General features: G+C 45.5%; 1 protein-coding gene across 1 annotated transcript in view; it reads left to right on the forward strand.

Moving 5' to 3' along the window:
* The window catches only part of tm9sf4 (transmembrane 9 superfamily protein member 4), a 41,522-nt gene extending 24,079 nt beyond the window's left edge, over nt 1-17,443 (forward strand). The window contains exons 15-18 of the mRNA XM_056272917.1: nt 2,905-2,968; nt 3,684-3,803; nt 4,416-4,505; nt 14,321-17,443. Coding sequence (XP_056128892.1) covers nt 2,905-2,968; nt 3,684-3,803; nt 4,416-4,505; nt 14,321-14,470 — 424 coding nt within the window. The 3' untranslated portion in view covers nt 14,471-17,443. The remainder of the gene's footprint in view (nt 1-2,904; nt 2,969-3,683; nt 3,804-4,415; nt 4,506-14,320) is intronic.
* Nucleotides 17,444-18,699: the final 1,256 nt, after the last annotated feature.

An 18,699-nucleotide genomic window follows, 5' to 3' on the forward strand; every position in this document is an offset into this window, starting at 1 on the left:
ATTATCTGAACCGGTTATCCTGCACTCAGGGTCGCGGGGATGCTGGAGCCTATCCCAGCAATCATTGGGCGGCAGGCAGGGAGACACCCCTGGACAGGCCGCCAGATCATCACACAGGGCCGACACACACACACACGCACACACACACACACACACACACACACACACACACACACACACACACACACACACACACACACACACACCCATAAACATTCATACCTAGGGACAATTTAGTATGGCCGATTCACCTGATCTACATGTCTTTGGACTGTGGGAGGAAACCGGAGCCCACGGAGGAAACCCATGCAGACACGGGGAGAACATGCAAACTCCACACAGAGGATGACCTGGCATGACCCCAAGGTTGGACTAACCCAGGGCTTGAACCCAGGACCTTTTTGCAACCGCGCTAACCACTGCGCCACCAACGTCAAGTCAAACAGTGTGAATTGCAATGTGAATGAAAATTAATTTTCACTACCATGTAGTGGGGTTCAGGCATTTAACATTGTCTTGTGTTTTGTCCTGAACAACTCCCTACATCCGGTGTCATGCATGATACAACAAACAAGTAGCTTGCCGATGGCATCGATCAAACTAGAGTCCCAGGGGTGGGCAATCTCATCCAGAAAGGGCAAGTGTGGGTGCAGGTCTTTGTTCCAACCAAGCAGTTACACACCTGTGTCTCCTAATCAAGTTCCTCAGCAAAGATGCTACCGGTTGGTTAGTGGGACCAGGTGTGTAACTGCTTGGTTGGAACAAAAACCTGCACCCACACACCGGCCCTTTCTGGATAAGGTTGCCCACCCCTGAGTCTAGACCCTGTAATAGTGTCGGCGGCAGTAGTTGGCGTGGTTTCATATTTTCTGATGGTTTTATCTGATTGCAGCGGCATGGTGGCTCAGTGGTTAGCGCGGTTGCCTCACAGCAAAAAGGTCCTGGGTTCAAGCCCTAGGGTAGTCCAACCTTGGGGGTCATCCCAGGTTGTCCTCTGTGTGTGGAGTTTGCACGTTCGCCCCGTGTCTATGTGGGTTTCTTCCAGGTGCTCCGGTTTCTTCCAACAGTCCAATGACATGTAGGTCAGGTGAATCGTCCGTACTAAATTTTCCCTAGGTATGATTGTGTGTGTGTGTGTGTGTGTGTGTGTGTGTGTGTGTGTGTGTGTGTGTGTGTGTGTGTGTGTGTGTGTGTGTGTGTGTGTGTGTGTGTGTGTGTGTGTGTGTGTCGGCCCTGTGATGGCCTGGCGGCCTGTCCAGGGTGTCTCCCCGCCTGCCGCCCAATGACTGCTGGGATAGGCTCCAGCATCCCCAGGACCCAAATTCGGATAAGTGGCTTGGATAGTGGATGGATGGACTTTGTCCTGTTAAAACTGGCATCATGACATGGAGATGGCACAAGATTTGGGCTAGAGGAGCAGCTATAGTAACTAGATTTGTAAAACCTGGACTACAGGTATCAACACATACCAGAGGTTAGATGAGATGTATTTCTAAAGTTGTGTAACGTCGCTGTCCTCTAATATGTGCTGGTAAATGCAGTCTAGTTGACAAGTCTAGTTGTCAGACCAGGTTGCTCTGGCCCAGTCCTGTTGCCGGGGGTCGTGCTCACAGTCGATGTTCAATAGCCGGAATTGAGCTAATGGTTTTTATGAACCCACTACTCTCTTAGCAGGGATTTGACAGGCAAACCAATATTTGTGGAAACAATATGAACAATATGCAGGTGGTCTGACACATCCTTGTTGCATTCTTCACAAAATAATGTGTTCTGAGTTGTGATGCTTTGGGGAAGAAAAAAAAAAAGATGTATGGAGAAAACAGACAAAATAATTCCTGAGTCATTCAGTGTCAAACGCAAGTATTTTGAAACATTTCATTCAAAAGAGTTAGAAGTAATTCACTGTTGAATTTGAATACAAAACCAGTTTTGAACATGATAGTCTCATTTAGCATGGTTAAAATTGTGGCCTCAACATCCACAAGAACATTGAATCCGTTAGTTCATGTGCCGTGTGGGAATCAAGAAGCATGGCGTCCGGGTGGCGTAGCGGTTTATTCCGTTGCCTACCAACAAGGGGATCGGCGGCTCGAATCCCCGTGTTACCGCCGGCTTAGTCGGGCGTCCCTACAGACACAATTGGCCATGTCTGCGGGTGGGAATCCGGATGTGGGTATGTGTCCTGGTCGCTGCACTAGCGCCTCCTCTGGTCTGTCGGGGCGCCTGTTTGGGGGGGAGGGGGAACTGGGGGGAATAGCGTGATCCTCCCACACGCTACTTCCCCCTGGCGACACTCCTCACTATCAGGTGAAAAGAAGCGGCTGGTGACTCCACATGTATGGGAGGAGGCATGTGGTAGTCTGCAGCCCTCCCGGGATCAGCAGAGGGGGTGGAGCAGGGACAGCTCGGAAGAGTGGGATAATAGATTCAATTGGGGAGAAAAGGGGGGGGGGATCAGAAAAGAAAGGATGAAATGGACTACATAGAAAATGAAGTAAAGTTTTTTACTGATAGACTCTTTTCTATTTAGTCTTTGCTTTTTAATGCCAGATTTACCTTTTAATGTGGCCCCTTTCTTTCAGGCGGTGGAAGGAAGCTAAGCATTAGATAGATCGGGAAAACTTAGTATCCACCATTTTTTGTGTAGCTTAGACCAGTCAGGTGGCAAAGGGACTTGCACAGTTGATGCTTTCTGAGTCATTTGAGAGAAGCACTCGGCATCTTAAAATAAAACGTTGGACCACAGGTCATGTGTGCCTGACTATTTTAAGCAGGGTTGTACTTCTCAGCAACTTTAACCTATTGTTTTGAATTGCAAAAATGTGTCTATATTGTGCCATATTTTGGTTATTTTTGTCACAGTGTCTGTTTTTGTCCAAATATGATTTAATTTCTTTCCACTAGAATCCTGATGGCAGGTATCCTGCCGTTTGGCGCCATGTTCATTGAGCTCTTCTTCATCTTCAGCGTGAGTACTGCAGTCAAGTCCTCTTTCACGTCCTGATTTGTCTCTTGTAAACAATGCCTGTGTTTTTTGTACCCTTTCACGAATAATCTCATATCCAAAGGATGATGAAAAAGGGCGTCCAGATATCATGGTGGTCTATTCCGTTGCCTACCAACATGGGGCTCGCCAGTTCAAATCCCCGTGTTACCTCCGGCTTGGTCAGGTGTCCCTACCGACACAATTGGCCGTGTCTGCGGGTGGGAAGCCAGATGTGGGCATGTGTCCTGGTTGCTGCACTAGCCCCTCCTCTGGTCGGTCTGGGCGCCTGTTCGGAGGGGAGGGGGAACTGGGGGGAATAGCATGATTCTCCCCTCGGTGAAACTCCTCACTGTCAGGTGAAAAGAAGCAGCTGGTGACTCCCCATGTATTGGAGGAGGCATGTGGTAGTCTGCAGCTCTCCCCGGATCAGCAGAGGGGGTGGAGCGGTGACCAGGCTGGCTCGGAAGAGTGTGGTAATTGGCCAAGTACAACTGGGGGGGAATCCAAAAAAAAGTGTTTGTGGAAAAATAAATCCTTCAAAATGCATAAGTGAACTTTGAAAAGGGGGTTCTCTGAGTTGGGGTGGGTCACAGTGTCACGCATTTCTTTCAGGCTTAGCGGTAGGGAAGTACAAATAAATCAATGGGAACTACAGGTGTAGAGTAATACAATTATGTGTGTGTCTGTGTGTCTTCAGGCCATCTGGGAGAATCAGTTCTACTACCTGTTCGGCTTCCTCTTTTTAGTCTTCATCATTTTGGTGGTTTCCTGCTCCCAGATCAGCATCGTCATGGTGTACTTCCAGCTCTGTGCAGAGGTAAACGCAACCGTAGTCACACGCCATGCCCCAGACACAGTTGTACTGTACAAGCTGTACTATGCATCATATGCATCATTCTGGGTTGTTTTTTTTAGCTGCACAGCAAACTGTTCTGATGTCTGAATAACTGTTCTGATGTCTGAATAACTGTTCTGATGTCCGAATAACTATTCTGATGTCCGAATAACTGTTCTGACGTCCGAATAACTGTTCTGATGTCTGAATAACTGTCCTGATGTCTGAATTACTGTTCTGATGTCCGAATAACTGCCGATTTGAACTTGAGAAGAGAATTTTTCTTTGGAGACAATTTATGTTGTCATGGTGATAAAGGAGGTTGTACATACTAAACAAAGGTCAAACTTTTAGGTATATTAAATCTTATATCCTATCATTACTGATTTTAACGCATCAGAAACTTTACTATGATTAACATCAAAATTGTACCAGGGAATCTTCTGTACGGCTTTATTGACAACCTTTACATCTCCACAAAATACACGGGGGGGGGGGGGGGGGAGTCAAGTGGTTTTAGAGTTGGTATTTAAGTCTCACCCATATCCGCCAACTCTTAACTGCTATATTTCTCATGCTTCTTCTCTCCTGCAGGACTACCGGTGGTGGTGGAGAACGTTCCTGGTGTCGGGCGGTTCAGCCTTCTACGTCCTCGTTTATGCCATCTTCTACTTTATCAACAAGGTACCGGGTTTCCATGGATCCTTAGTCTTAAAACATCTTGAATTTCAGTTTTTTGATTAGAGGTCTAAAAATATTTTAAAATTTCTTAAGATTGTTTGTGCCAGACAGGGTCTGAAAAGGAAATACACTTTTTTATTATTATTTTTTTTTGTGCAATGAACAACTTTGTTAACGTATTTCAAAGAGAAAGACAGAACAGAAAAAGAAATAATAATAATAAAAAAAATTACCCCTCAAAATTCAGTAACAATACTGTATACAGCATTCAATACACAATTCCACCTCTATGTCCTTGTTGACCAAGCCACAAATGGGCCCTAGATAAGCTCAAATTGGTCCATCTTGTCCAAAAGAGAGTATGAGACCCTCCCATAGCTAGCCAGCTGAGCCATAGTTGTAGACCACTCTTCATGGGGGGGGGGGGGGTTCTTTTTTCCAGTGTCTCACTAGTATACGTTTGACAGTTGTGGTGGCCAGGATAATCCACCTCTTCAAAGGAGGAGAGGCCAGAGTCCTTGAGTTGGGATTGGGAATTGCCTCTTAACAACTTCAAATAAAACTTGTTGAATGTTATACCACCAGTCCTTTAGTGCCAGGCATAACCAAAGTATATGTTTACTGATAGAAGTCCCAGCTCCCTTATAGCTCCATCAGCAGTCATCTGGCATGAGATTCCTCTTATGCAATTTGTGTGGTGTCCAGTGCCATCTGTGAATTATTTCAGTTGGATAAATCTATTTCCTACTTCTTTGTACATAGTATTTAACTTAATTGAGCTTGATTTCCACTCAGCAGGGGAAATGTCCAGAGCCAGCTCTTTTACCCATTGATCTTTAACCTTGTTTAAAGGGTCACTACATTTTTGGGGCTACTCGCTTTCACGATGATGCCTTTGATAGAAGCTCCCTCAATTGGACTGCAAATTTTTCATGGGCGCAACCCACATACTCAGCTCTGCTGCTCATCCCACAAATGCGTGTTCCTTACAAATGTGGCACCATTTAAAAGGGAAATAAACAGGCTTTCCAACGGTATAAGATTTATTGCCAAGAAGCATTGTTACAACAAAGAAATAATCTACCAAACACAAATTTCCTTACTTGTTGTGCTAAGTATAGATCAGATGTACAGCTAATCCCCGCCTCATGCAACTGTTTCCAACGGACAGTCCTGCCTCCTATAAGGATATGTTTGTTATGACACAGGGGGGCCTGGGGAGATTTATAAAAGTCCCAGCACCTTGCTCTGTGCGGCTTGACCCGTAACTAGCTGGTATTTGCAAAAATGTAGTGGTCAGGTAGTTGTGGTTAATATTCCATGTAAATATTCCATGCCAAGGAGAAGCTCCTCCACAAGCCTCAAACTCTTGACCAGCCTGGCCTGACCCCCTCCTTCCTATTTGCTAGCCACATACATATGTTTTATGTTAATAGCCCAATACTACTACTTTCGGCTGTTCCCGTCAAGGGTCACCACAGCAGCTCATCTGTTTCCATTTTTTCCTGTCCTCTGTCACACCAGCCATCTGCATGTCCTCTCACCACATCCATAAACCTCCTCTTTGGCCTTCCTCTTTTCCGCTCCCCTGGCAGCTCCATATTCAGCATCCTTCTCCCAATATACCTTAAGAGTTTGAGATATTCAGAGGAATATGTGCCAAAATGTAATAGATTATTCCATTCATTCTAAGAGAGTTTATTTTACCCCATAAGGAACGGTGAATCCTGGACCATCTAGCAAAGTCATTCTTAATTTTTTGAAGCAGGGGTTTGAAGTTTTCCTCAACCATGTTCCCTATAGCTGGGTGTTATTAGGCTGCCAAGGTATTTAATACCCTCAGGGGACCATTTGAACTTCCACTGATTAAAAAGAGTGGCTGGGCAAAAGCCTGATGGGGCAAGACCTCAGATTTCTCCCAATTAATGCAATAACCTGAGAGTAAAATGGAGGTTTCAATACACTGCAGTAGAGCAGGTATAGAAATATTAGGTTGAGATAAAACAAGCAACATGTCATCAGCGTATAGCATAGGCTTGTGCTGCGTGCTATCCACCATGACCCCATGAATAAGCAGATTACCTCTCAGTTTCTGTGCTAACGGCTCTAAAGCTAGAATGAACAGCCTCGGACTCAAAGGGCAAACCTGCCTTGTAGATCTATGCAGTGGGAACAGGCATAAGGAGTGTCATATAAGGTTCTTATCCAACTGATAAAGTTCTCCCCAAAGCCAAACTGTCTGTTTCAATAAGGTAGTCCTGTTCGACACAACCAAATGCCTTGCCTGCATCTAATGACAAGGCAAATGTTGGAGAACTTGAATCATGGACAGCATATTGTGTGATGACCAGCCTTCTAAGGTTGTCAGAGCTATGGTGATGAGGAATAAAGCCTGTCTGGTCCATATTGATAATACTATACTAAATCAATAACCTTCGACAGCCTGTTCGAAATAACCTTTGCTAAGATATTTTGGTCATTGCAAGGAGTGAAATAGGATGGTATCCACCTGGATCCAGATGATCTTTTCCCTTCTTGTGGATAAGAGATGATTGCATGGAAGGTGGTAAGGATCCAACGTCATATGAATCCTTATATACGTCAAGCAATATAGGACTGCCAATGTCTTCAAATTTCCTATAAAAATCGGCAGGGGAGCCATCCACCCCGGGAGCCTTATTAAGGGGCATATGTTTAATAACCTAAGAAATCTCTTTGAGTTTTAGCAGACCCTCTAGATATTCATCTAGAAGTCATTAAAGAAACTATCAAATCTCTGCTTATCCATTACACCCTGTGATTTGTAAAGGGAATTATAAAAGGACCTAAACACATTTGTATACCTGCTTTAAGATTCAAACTGTTTTGTTGCTTTAATTTATTTGCCAGTAGCCGGCCAGGTATTTCTTAAATGGAATATGGCATAGGAAATAATCCTGCCCCTCACATTGGCGTTAAGAGTGTCCCACCAGATAGAGTGCTGTCTTGCTTTCTATTAAGTCTCTTAAAAAAGAGCTGTTTCATCCCTAATCATGTAAACAAATAAACTGTCTTTCAGCAAATATGTGTTTAAGTGCCATCTGCAGCTCTTAAGAGCCCGTGAAAATTTGGAGAAGCAAGTATAGACAGGTGCATGGTCTGAGATGACTTTAATACCTATGTTAGAATTAAGAGTAATATCCACTAATGACTGAGAAATTAGAAAATAGTCAGTTCTGGTGTAAATATTATGAGGAGGAGAAAAGAAAGAATAATCTCTCCCATCCGGGTGCATTAATCTCCAAATAGCTCTCGAACCTAGGTCACTAGCCAATTGTCTTACTGCTGTGGCTGATTTTCCCTCTGAGCCATGTCTAGGCTGAGATCTATCTAGGTCCTGGTCCAAAATCTGGTTAAAATCACCCCTAATATTATTTGAGTATCCCCCAGTTCTAAAAAAGTTTGCGATGAACCATGGAAAAATTCCGGCCTGTCAGAATTGGATGCGTAGTATTCATCAGTTGCCCGCATACTGTTATATAACGACCTTCTGAGTTAGGTAATACTTTACTTTCAGTAAAGTTGATTTTCTTGCTTATGAAGATAGAAACCCATCTGCTTTTACTAGAACCTGTACAGGGAAACACCTTTCCTACCCAAGACCATTTGAGTTTTTCTGATTTCCTTTTATTGAGGTATGTCTCTTAGACAAAGGCGATATCAGCTTTAAATGACCTGAGGTAAGCTAAAACGTTCTCTTTCTTAATGGTATGTTTAAGCCCTTTAAGGTTAATACATATGAGGTCATAATGTTGTATTATAGTAGTGTTAAGTCTCTAAGAGGTGGAAGGGGTAATAAAAGGAGTAATAAAAAACCAAACCAATAAAAAATGTAAAAAAAAGCACTTGATAAAAAAATTATAACAGAGCTAAATACCCTCCCAGCCAAACCAGAGGAGTTTGGGAAAAGCAACACATACTTAGCCATAACGTAAAAATATGTAAAATTATATGGCTATATAAGAGGCGTATTACTACACCCTCAAGTAGCGAATAAACCTAAAGCCCGTCCTTAATAAGAAAGGCCGCCTTATTAATAGAGATGCCTAGTCTTAATAATTAACCATAAAATCAAGGGGAAATCATACCTATAAACATGTTATACCAGTACTGTTGGCCCAGAAACATATCCAGCCAGTAGAGGCCCAAACAGTTAGGATTGTAATGCCATGATACAACAACGAGAAGAAGAAGAGAAAAAAAAGCCATAGCCATAACTGTATTATCCTATATCTCATCTCATCATCAGCCACTTCTCCGGGGTAGGGTCGCAATGGCAGCAGGCTAAGTAGGGCACTCCAGACGTCCCTCTACCCAGCAATGCCTTCCAGCTCCTGGGGGATCCCAAGGCATTCTCAGGCCAGATTGGACATGTAGTCCCTCCAGCGAGTTCTAGGTCTACCCCGGGGTCTCCTCCCAGTTGGATGTGCCCGGAAAACCTCCAAAGGAAGGCGCCCAGGACGCATCTTGATCACATGCCTGAACCACATCAACTGGCTCCTTTTGATGTGAAGGAGCAGCGGCAGCTCTACTCTGAGCTCCCTCCAGATGTCTGAGCTCCTCACCCTATCTCTAATGCCGAGCCCAGACACCCTACGGAGGAAACTCGTTTCAGCCGCTTGTATCCACGATCGCACCCTTTCGGTCACTACCCAAAGCTCATGACCATAGGTGAGGGTCATGAGCTTTGGGTTGAACTATTATCAACTAACAATAAACATAGCTCACAGTCTGAATGATGAAATTGGTCTTTAGTGATTCTTCTTTTGATGAAGTCCAACGCCTCCTCTGGTGTTTCAAACCTGTGCTTGGCTCCGTTTAGTTTAAGCTCCAGTGTGGCAGGGAACCGCAGGATGAACTCCACTCCCCTCTTTTTCAGATCAGCTTTCACTTGTTTATACGACATCCTCAGATCGCTAACACATTTGGAATGGTCTGGAAAGAACATGATCCAGGCTCCATGCCATGTAACTTGCCCCTTCTCTCGTGCTGCCTGTAATATCTCCTCTTTCTCCTGGAAACTGAGCATATTGATGATGATGGGCTGTGGCCGGCCTCCCTCTCTCTGGTCATGTCTTGGCAGACCACCAGGCACTCTGTGCGCTCGCTGTATCTCCAGTGGTGTTTCAAACTGGTGCCCGAGTATTTCTGGACTCTCCTTCTGTAAGAACCGTATCATGTCTTTGTTCTCTGCCTCTCGGGTATACCTACCATTTTAATATTACAGCTGCGTCCTCTGTTGCCCAGATTGTTGACGTGATCCTGTAGTTTTCTCATTTCTTCCTTAATTGTGTCCAACTGGTTATTAGACATGTCCGCGGTGCCCTCCAATGCTTCAATCCGGTCCTCGGCTTCACCAATGCGGGAGCTTAGGTTGTCAGATTTCCCCTCCATATCTTCCATTTTGGCCCTGACTTCTGTCGTCACCTGTTCAATATTTTGCGTAGACACCTGGATTGCACTGATCGCTTTAGCAAGAAACTCAGCGTAGGCTCGTCTGTTTCTCTGTCTGGTGTGGAAGCTACCGGATCTTCCTCTGGCATGATGCTGGGGCAGCCATGTTTTTGCTAGTTTTAGACTGTTGAGTTGAATCTTTTGGGTGCAGTGTTTTTCAGTTTTCACGATTCAGCACTGGTATTTCAGTTAAATAAAAGCTCCCAAACCATTGTTAACAAGTTCTTAATGATAAACATGGAGTCGTATCATTGTTAATAACGCTTTAGTGTTGGATTTACCGCACCACCTCTCTCAAGTTGCCATCTCCGTCGAGAGCACACCTGATCCCCCAGGAAATACACTTAGGTTTGGTTTAGACTGTCAACTTCTGACCTGTCTCTATAGTGCCCTCTTGTGTGTATATTGATACTACTGTTTTCCCATTTGGCTGGATCTAGCTCAGGTCTCAAACTACCGGCCTGCGGGCCACATACGAGGCAGTTTTGTGCAGCCTGTGCTGTTTTATGTGTATTAAGAGATCCAGACCACGTATCCATTTTGTATACTACTTGTGTGTTTTTGGTTTTTGTTTTTTTTATTAACATTTCTGTGTTTCTAGTTCTAAGTACGCAGTTAACATTAGTTTATGAGCGGGCATTTGGGTGGCGTAGCGGTCTATTCCGTTGCCTACCAACACGGGATCAGCGGTTCAAATCCCCATGTTACCTCCGTCTTGGTCGGGCGTCCCTGCAGACACAATTGGCCGTGGCTGCAGGTGGGAAGCCAGATTTAGGTATGTGTCCTGGTCACTGCACTAGCGCCTCCTTTGGTCAGTCGGGGTGCCTGTTCGGAGGGGAGGGGGAACTGGGGGAATAGCGTGATCCTCCCACTTGCTACGTCCCCCGGTGAAACTCCTCAGTGTCAGGTGAAAAGAAGCGGCTGGTGACTCCACATGTATCGGAGGAGGCATGTGGTAGTCTGCAGCCCTCCCCGGATCGGCAGAGGAGGAGCAGAGACCGGGACGGCTCAAAAGAGTGGGGTAATTGGCCAAATACAGTTGGGTAGGAAAAGGCGGGAAAAAAAATCAAAAACCCCTCCTCCTCCAGGACGGACAGACATGCAGTAGGTGTCAGAACACGTGTCAAATGTGTGTGGTACAACAGTGTTACGATATAGTTTGATGAACTTTGTGATACATTAGACTGCCTGCATTAGCTTTGGGTCCGAGGAGGCCATTTTTGCCAGGGTGGAAACGGTTAACTGATGAGCTGACGGCACACGAGTGACTACGCCTTGTTTGTAGTTTGAGTAAATCAGTTGCAGCAGGTTTATGTCTCTGTAGCTTGTACAAACCCCAATTCCAATGAACTTGGGACGTTGTGTAAAACGTAAATAAAAACAGAATACAATGATTTGCAAATCCTTTTCCACCTATATTCAACTGAATACACTACAAAGACAAGATATTTAATGTTCAAATTGATAACTTTATTGTTTTTTTTGCAAACATTCACTCATTTTGAATTTGCTGCCTGCAACACGTTCCAAAGAAGCTGGGACAGGGGCATGTTCACCACTGTGTTACACCACCTTTCCTTTTAACGACACTCAATAAGCGTTTGGGAACTGAGGACACTAATTGTTGAAGCTTTGTAGGTGGACTTCTTTCCCATTCTTGCTTGATGTACGACTTCAGTTGCTCAACAGTCCGGGGTCTCCGTTGTCGTATTTTGCGTTTCATAATGCGCCACACATGTTCAATGGGAGACAGGTCTGGACTGCAGGCAGGCCAGTCCAGTACCCGCACTCTTTTACTACGAAGCCCCGCTGGTGTAACACGGGCAGAATGTGGCTTGGCATTGTCTTGCTGAAATAAGCAGGGACGTCCCTGAAAAAGACGTCGCTTGGATGGCAGCATATGTTGCTCCAAAACCTGTATGGACCTTTCAGCATTAATGGTGCCTTCACAGATGTGCGAGTTACCCATGATGCCATGGGCACTAACACCCCCCATACCATCACAGATGCTGGCTTTTGGACTCTGCGCTGATAACAACCTGGATGGTCCTTTTCCTCCTTTAGCCCGGAGGACACGACGTCCATGATTTCCAAAAACAATGTGAAATGTGGACTCGTCAGACCACAGCACACTTGTCCACTTTGCGTCAGTCCATCTCAGATGAGCTCTGGCCCAGAGAAGCCGGTGGCATTTCTGGGTGGTGGTGATATATGGCTTTCGCTTTGCATGGTAGAGTTTTAACTTGCACTTGTAGACGTAGCGACGAACCGTGTTAACTGACGATGGTTTTCCCAAGTGTTCCCGAGCCCACCTGGTAATATCCTTTACAGAATGATGTCAGTTTTTAATGCAGTGCCGCCTGAGGGGTTGAAGGTCACGGGCGTTCAATGTTGGTTTTCGGCCTTACCGCTTACGTGCAGAGATTTCTCCAGATTCTCTGAATCTTGTGATGATATTATGGACTGGAGATGATGAAATCCCTAAATTCCTTGCAACTGTACATTGAGAAACGTTGTTCTTAAACTGTTGGACTATTTGCTGACGCAGTTGTTCACAAAGTGGTGAACCTTGCCCCATCATTGCTTGTGAATGGCTGAGCCTTTCAGGATGCTCCTTTTATACCCAATCAGGACACTCCCTTGTTTCCAGTTAACACGTTCACCTGTGGAATGTTCCCAACAGGTGTTTTTTGAGCATTCCTCAACTTTCCCAGTCTTTTGTTGCCCCTGTCCCAGCTTCTTTGGAACGTGTTACAGGCATCCAATTCAAAATGAGTGAATATTTGCAAAAAAACAATAAAGTTTATCAGTTTGAACATTAAATATCTTGTCTTTGTAGTGTATTCAATTGAATATAGGTCGAAAAGGATTTGCAGATCATTGTATTCTGTTTTTATTCACGTTTTACACAACGTCCCAACTTCATTGGAATTGGGGTTTGTACATCCAACTATACTGGGACGTTGTTCTACTGTAATATTGATTGTCTGTCCAACAGAATTGCCACATCAGGGGCATCTGGGTGGCGTGGTGGTTTATTCCGTTGCCTACCAACACGGGGATCGCTGGTTCGAATCCCCGTGTTACCTCCGGCTTGGTCGGGCATACCTACAGACACAATTGGCCATGTCTGTGGGTGGGAAGCCGGATGTGGGTATGTGTCCTGGTCGCTGCACTAGTGCCTCCTCTGGTCGGTTGGGGCGCCTGTTCAGGGGGGGAGAGGGAACTGGGGGGAATAGCATTGTCCTCCCATGCGCTACGTCCCCCTGGTGAAACTCCTCACTGTCGGGTGAAAAGAAGCAGCTGGCGACTTCACATGTATCAGAGACGTGGTAGTCTGCAGCCCTCCCCAGATCAGCAGAGGGGGTGGAGCAGCGCCCGGGACGGCTCAGAACAGTGGGGTAATTGGCTGGATGCAATTGGGGAGAAAAAGGGGGAATATTAAAAAAAAAATTGCTACATCATCATCACGTTTCAAATGGATAAGATGGCGTGAAAAGTCGCGGATTACAACTTCAATAAATGGGAAATCAGTGTCTGAACATTTCTGCATACTTGGTGAAAGTGATCTTAGATGGTCATAGTGGTCAGTGTTCACGTTAACACTAGAACCACCAAGACGGTTGGTATGACCGGTTTGGATTTTCAAAGTTTAATAACTTTGTGGCGGGAAAAAAGATACAGACCTGCCGTTCCCTGAATGCTCCTAAAACTGAATATATTTAAATTAAAATGAGTTTTAGACCAATCGCACAAAAACAAGTTATGATAAGATCTACCTAAAACAACCATGAGTGGTCAAAATGACCATATGTAATTTGTGCGCCATCGTGTGCGTCATGTCAGTATTTATGACGTGTGTTGGTGGCATCATTTCCTTCGTGAAGTTCGTTGCTCTGTCCTAGAAACACACTAGCGTCCTCCAGTGCAGAGAAATAGTCTAAACTTGATGTGTGATTATGTCCAACATGTCTGGTTACAGACGCACCATGACTACCACCGAGGCGCTGCAGTATTTACAGGCGTTGGACAGCGGCCATTTTAAATTGTTTGAAAATAGTATTAAAGTTGTTAAAATGTTAATTGTGGTGTCAGTTAGTTTCTTAACAGACACACTAACATATGTAATGCATTAATATCTCAACTGGGTATTTATCTTGACACAATATAGAGTTTGAAAACCGTGGCGGTCATTTTGACCGCCCATGGTCGTTTTAGGTAGGAGTGAAATGCTGGTCATTCTGGTGTTAAACTGTGTATGTATGTTAAACTGTGTATGTATAGACACATAACCGCTTTGGTTGTTCCTCCTGTCCTCTCCGCAGCTGGACATAGTGGAGTTCATCCCCTCCCTCCTGTACTTCGGCTACACGACCCTGATGGTGCTGTCCTTCTGGCTGCTGACGGGCACAATCGGCTTCTACGCAGCCTACATGTTCATCAGGAAAATCTACGCCGCCGTTAAGATCGACTGAGTCATCACTGTTGCTGCTGTTCTTTTTTCTTTTGAGGGGTTTTTTTGTTTTTGTTTTTGTTTTGTTTTTGTTTTTATTTTTTATTTTTTTTCTTCCCCCTCTGCCCGAATCGTAAGCACTGACTGGTGTGTTTGGAAGGAAGCGTGAGGTGGTGTTTTTAATGACGTGACTGCTCCACCCGCTGGCTTTGAGGGGAAAGAACAGCACAAGGGTGGATCCGGCTACGCTGTTTCCCTCCCTCCCTCCCTCCTTCCCTCCCTCCCTCCTTTATTGGACAGAGATGCAGAGAGAGGGTGTCCTCTGACCGGACCATTACTCTTCTAGTTTACCTTGCACACAACACAGAGGGCCAAAGGACTTGGCTTGAGTGTCTCCTGTACGTTTTCTGTTTTGTCTTGTCATCGCTGTGTCGAGTTGTCAGTCCAGTTTGACTTATCCACGTTTTTATTTTCTCCGCTACAGAATTGGACTCAGAATTTAACTTTTAAATACGACCCGGGGAAGATATTCTACTACCATTTCTGTACACACATTCTGTCTGGGCTGTTTTCCGTGTTTCTGCCCTATGATTTCTCGTTTTGTGGATCTGAGAGACTTTTTACAGTCAAAGGTCAAGGGATCAAACTGTGGTTACGGCGTAAGTTTTTTGTTTTTTTTCCGGTCGAGCTTATATGGAAATTATGCCGGGAAATTCCACAGCATAACATGAGAAACGATATTAAATTGTTGTATTATTTTCACTGCCCTTTCCGTGTCCTGGTGTGACAGTTTTACCCACAAAACATCCATCTCTCCCTTCCAGCAGGAAATAGTCTCTCTGTTCTTGAAACATCAGTCCAGTTTTCCCAAATGGTGGTAAACAGCACTGAGAAGAAGCTAGCATGTTAAAGTATGTGGACTTAGGTGAATTGATGGACTACGAGGCTCGGAGGAGTCGCCGACCTGTGCGGACATCCAGGAGGAAAACACTGTCAGATGAAAAACCCTGAAAACGTCGAGCTGCGATTTGTCGGTGACATGAAACTACGTGATCCCATGGAGGGGTTCCAGTTTGAACTGTGTCTACACCCCCCCACACACAAACACATCATCGTCATCATCACCTCGCACCAACAGTGTAGCATAAGCAGAGCCTGACGGCCTGCTGATCTATGCATATATGGAAGGGTGGGATAACACATGCTGCTTGATGTGTCTCGGTCAAAGTCGTATTTGTTAAAGCATGATTTTGGACACCCTGTCAAATGTATGAAACTGTGGGTACAGCTTCATGGGAAAAAACATTTTTCGAGGGTCTTGCTGGTCACCTGTCATTCTGCCAGCAGAGGTGGTGTTTAGTTTACCGGTGTCTCTCAGAGCGTTTTATTCCGACAAAAGCTTCAATTTGAGGATGTGAAGGTGAAGTGTTGATTTCTCAGTGCTTTTCTGTTGTCGGCTAAACCTCCAAAATGTAAAACTTTTCTCAAGAAGTCCGGCGGCAGACAGTCTAGTCTTTCATTATAAGTACAAACATGAACATCTCCAGTAAGAAGGTCTTGAACAAACATCAGCAGATGAACACCAGGAAGATCCACTCATGCAGAGCTGCAGCGCTTAAGTGCGGGCCGTGTCTGGTATGTGTTCATGTCAGTGGTACACAGTGACACAGCAGCGCCACCTCATGCCGCTGTGAGGCAGAGGCAGGCTGACACACGGTGTAGGTGCGAGTGCTGGGCTGCCGTGCCAAGACGGACTACAGGAATCCGTACTAACCCATGAGGACCTCTCTTTGACCCGGGTGCTTGCTAGGCTTGATGGATGTGAAGGCTGGCGTTGGGTCAGAGGAAGAGGTGGCAGGTTTAACATCCCAGCAGACGGACTAGCTTTTACAGCAGTGTTTTCATAGTTATGCTCTCAGCAGTGGGGGTGGGGGGGATCTGTAGTCTGTAGCCATTCCTTAGACAAGAAAACATCTACCAAGGCCAAGTTCTAGTGAGCCGATGGGGTCAATAACAGGGTGCTGGGCACACGAGACCTTTTCCAAACAGCTGACATGATCCAAAGGATTGTTCCTGTTGGGCGCGATTTCCACAGAACTTGTATTTATCTCGACACAACAATTCTATGGTTATGTTAAAATTGACAACTGGAGATCAGTGTTTGAAGGGTTTGAAAGACGGGGGTGTTTGCCAGTGCATGGAACTAAAGAAGGTAAAGGTGATATTTTTTGTGTATTTTTTTTTTCTTATCCGGACAGGATCTCGCAGAGGGAAGATTGGTGCCTATATATCAGCCCTGATTTTTCCAGGGGTGACGTGATTTACAGTGAACCACTGAATGAATGAATGGCTTTGTTTTCTTCCTTTCTTACGACTACGAATCAGACAAAACACGAACAGCAGGTATCTGAGAATTGGTTCTGGAGGAACAAGCGAAATTGGTGAATTCACAACCCCGACTATCCCGTAAAAGTCCCATTTGGTCCAACTTGATATTCACCTGGAGAATTCACTCGTTTAAAACTTCGATATTTGGAAATGTCCTTTTGGTTTGGAGCGTCTCTAATTTGCATCCCTTTCTTTTCCTCCACCCAATTCTCTCCATCTCGTTGGAATTTAACTGTCTTGCTGTCTCCGGTGTACAGACAGAATGACACGTCTCTGGGAAGTGACATCCGCATCCATACCAGGGCAGGGTTTTTTACAGACAGATTCAGCAGCCCGAGTCATGCCTGGTTACGTATGAATGAGGGTCTGAAACCATGTAAATAAACAAGAGGCTTTGTATCGTTGCGTTTTGCTGTTTGTGGCGCTCTCTGTAAGTATAAATCCTGTCATTGTTTTAGCCAAAAGCATGATGCTAATGCTGATTTTTAAAGAACTTTATTGTTTGTTTGTTTGTTTGTTTGTTTTCATTTTGGTTTCTATTACAGAATGTCCAATTATAAAAAATGTATGACAAAACAATAAAGAGCTAACAAGTTGAATATGAAAATTAAGTTTGTCTGCTCACTTACATCCCCGTTTGACAGTATGTGTACGTGTTCACCGATCAGCCGAAACATTGGACCCACCTGCCTGATACTGTGTAGGACCCCTCATGCAGCCAAACCAGCTCTGGCCCGTCGAGCCAGTGACTCCACGAGCCCTCTGAAGGTGTCCTCTGGTATCTGGCACCAGAACGTTAGCAGCAGATCCTGTAAAGCAGTGTTTCTCAACCCAGTCCTCAAGGACCCCCTATCCTGCATATTTTCTTTGCAACCCTGAATAGGTACCTGTTTGTAGTTATTCAACCAATCAGCAATGAATTTTGTCAGATGTTGCACACCTTGCATAATTAAGTGCTGCGAGATGATTGGTCGAGTAAGTACAAGCAGGGCTACCTATGCAGGGTTACAATGAAAATCTGCAGGATAGGGGTTCCTTGAGGACTGGGTTGAGAAACACTGCTGTAAAGCCTTTTTAAGTTCCTGCTTCCGGTGTGGGAAGATGACAGCGCGAGTTCACGTTTGCGGCGGCCTCACCCAGGACCGTCCATGCAGTGTCTTTGTCCACGTCTGCGTTTTAAGTTTTGTCTTCATTTGATGGCTGGGGGTGGGGGGGGGGGTTTGCTCTGCTGCGTGTTGTGGGCCCGAGACCACGGCCCTGCCTGGAGCTGCGACCAAGGAGGAAACACTGAGGGCGGCCTGACAGGATGTGGAAGCGGGGCAGGCTAAGCTAACTGCTAGCCCACGCAGACCGGCAGTTCTGATAACACCGAGGGCGGTCTGGTGGCGGCCTCGCCTGGCGCTGGCTGTGGTGTTTTTTGTCCTCGTGTGGAGTGCGGGTAGGTGGGTCGAGGGTGGCTAGGAGAGCCTGGTGGGGTGTGTCTGCTGGGCCCGGGGCTGGGCCCGAAGAAGAAGCGTCGAGGGCGGTCCGACAGGACGCGGCAGGCTAAGCTAACTGCTAAGCCCATGCAGACCGGCAGTTCCGACTCATCCTAGCTGTATGTGTTAGTTTAGATATATTTTTCAGGTAGCATTTGTGTTCTTGAAGTTCTTTTGGTTTTTGGATACATGGTTTCGTCTTTGTGTTGCACTGCTGTGGGCTGGGGGGAAACAACATTCTGGAAAAGGTGTTCCTGGTTCCTGACGTTGCGAGGTGGGGCCTCCATGGATCAGACTTGTTTTTCCAGCACATCCCACAGATGCTCAGTCAGACTGAGATCTGAGGAATCTGGAGGTCAAGGCAACACCTTGAACTCTTTGTCGT

This window comes from Lampris incognitus, chromosome 2 (assembly GCF_029633865.1).
Source record: "Lampris incognitus isolate fLamInc1 chromosome 2, fLamInc1.hap2, whole genome shotgun sequence".
NCBI classification, from domain to species: domain Eukaryota; kingdom Metazoa; phylum Chordata; class Actinopteri; order Lampriformes; family Lampridae; genus Lampris; species Lampris incognitus.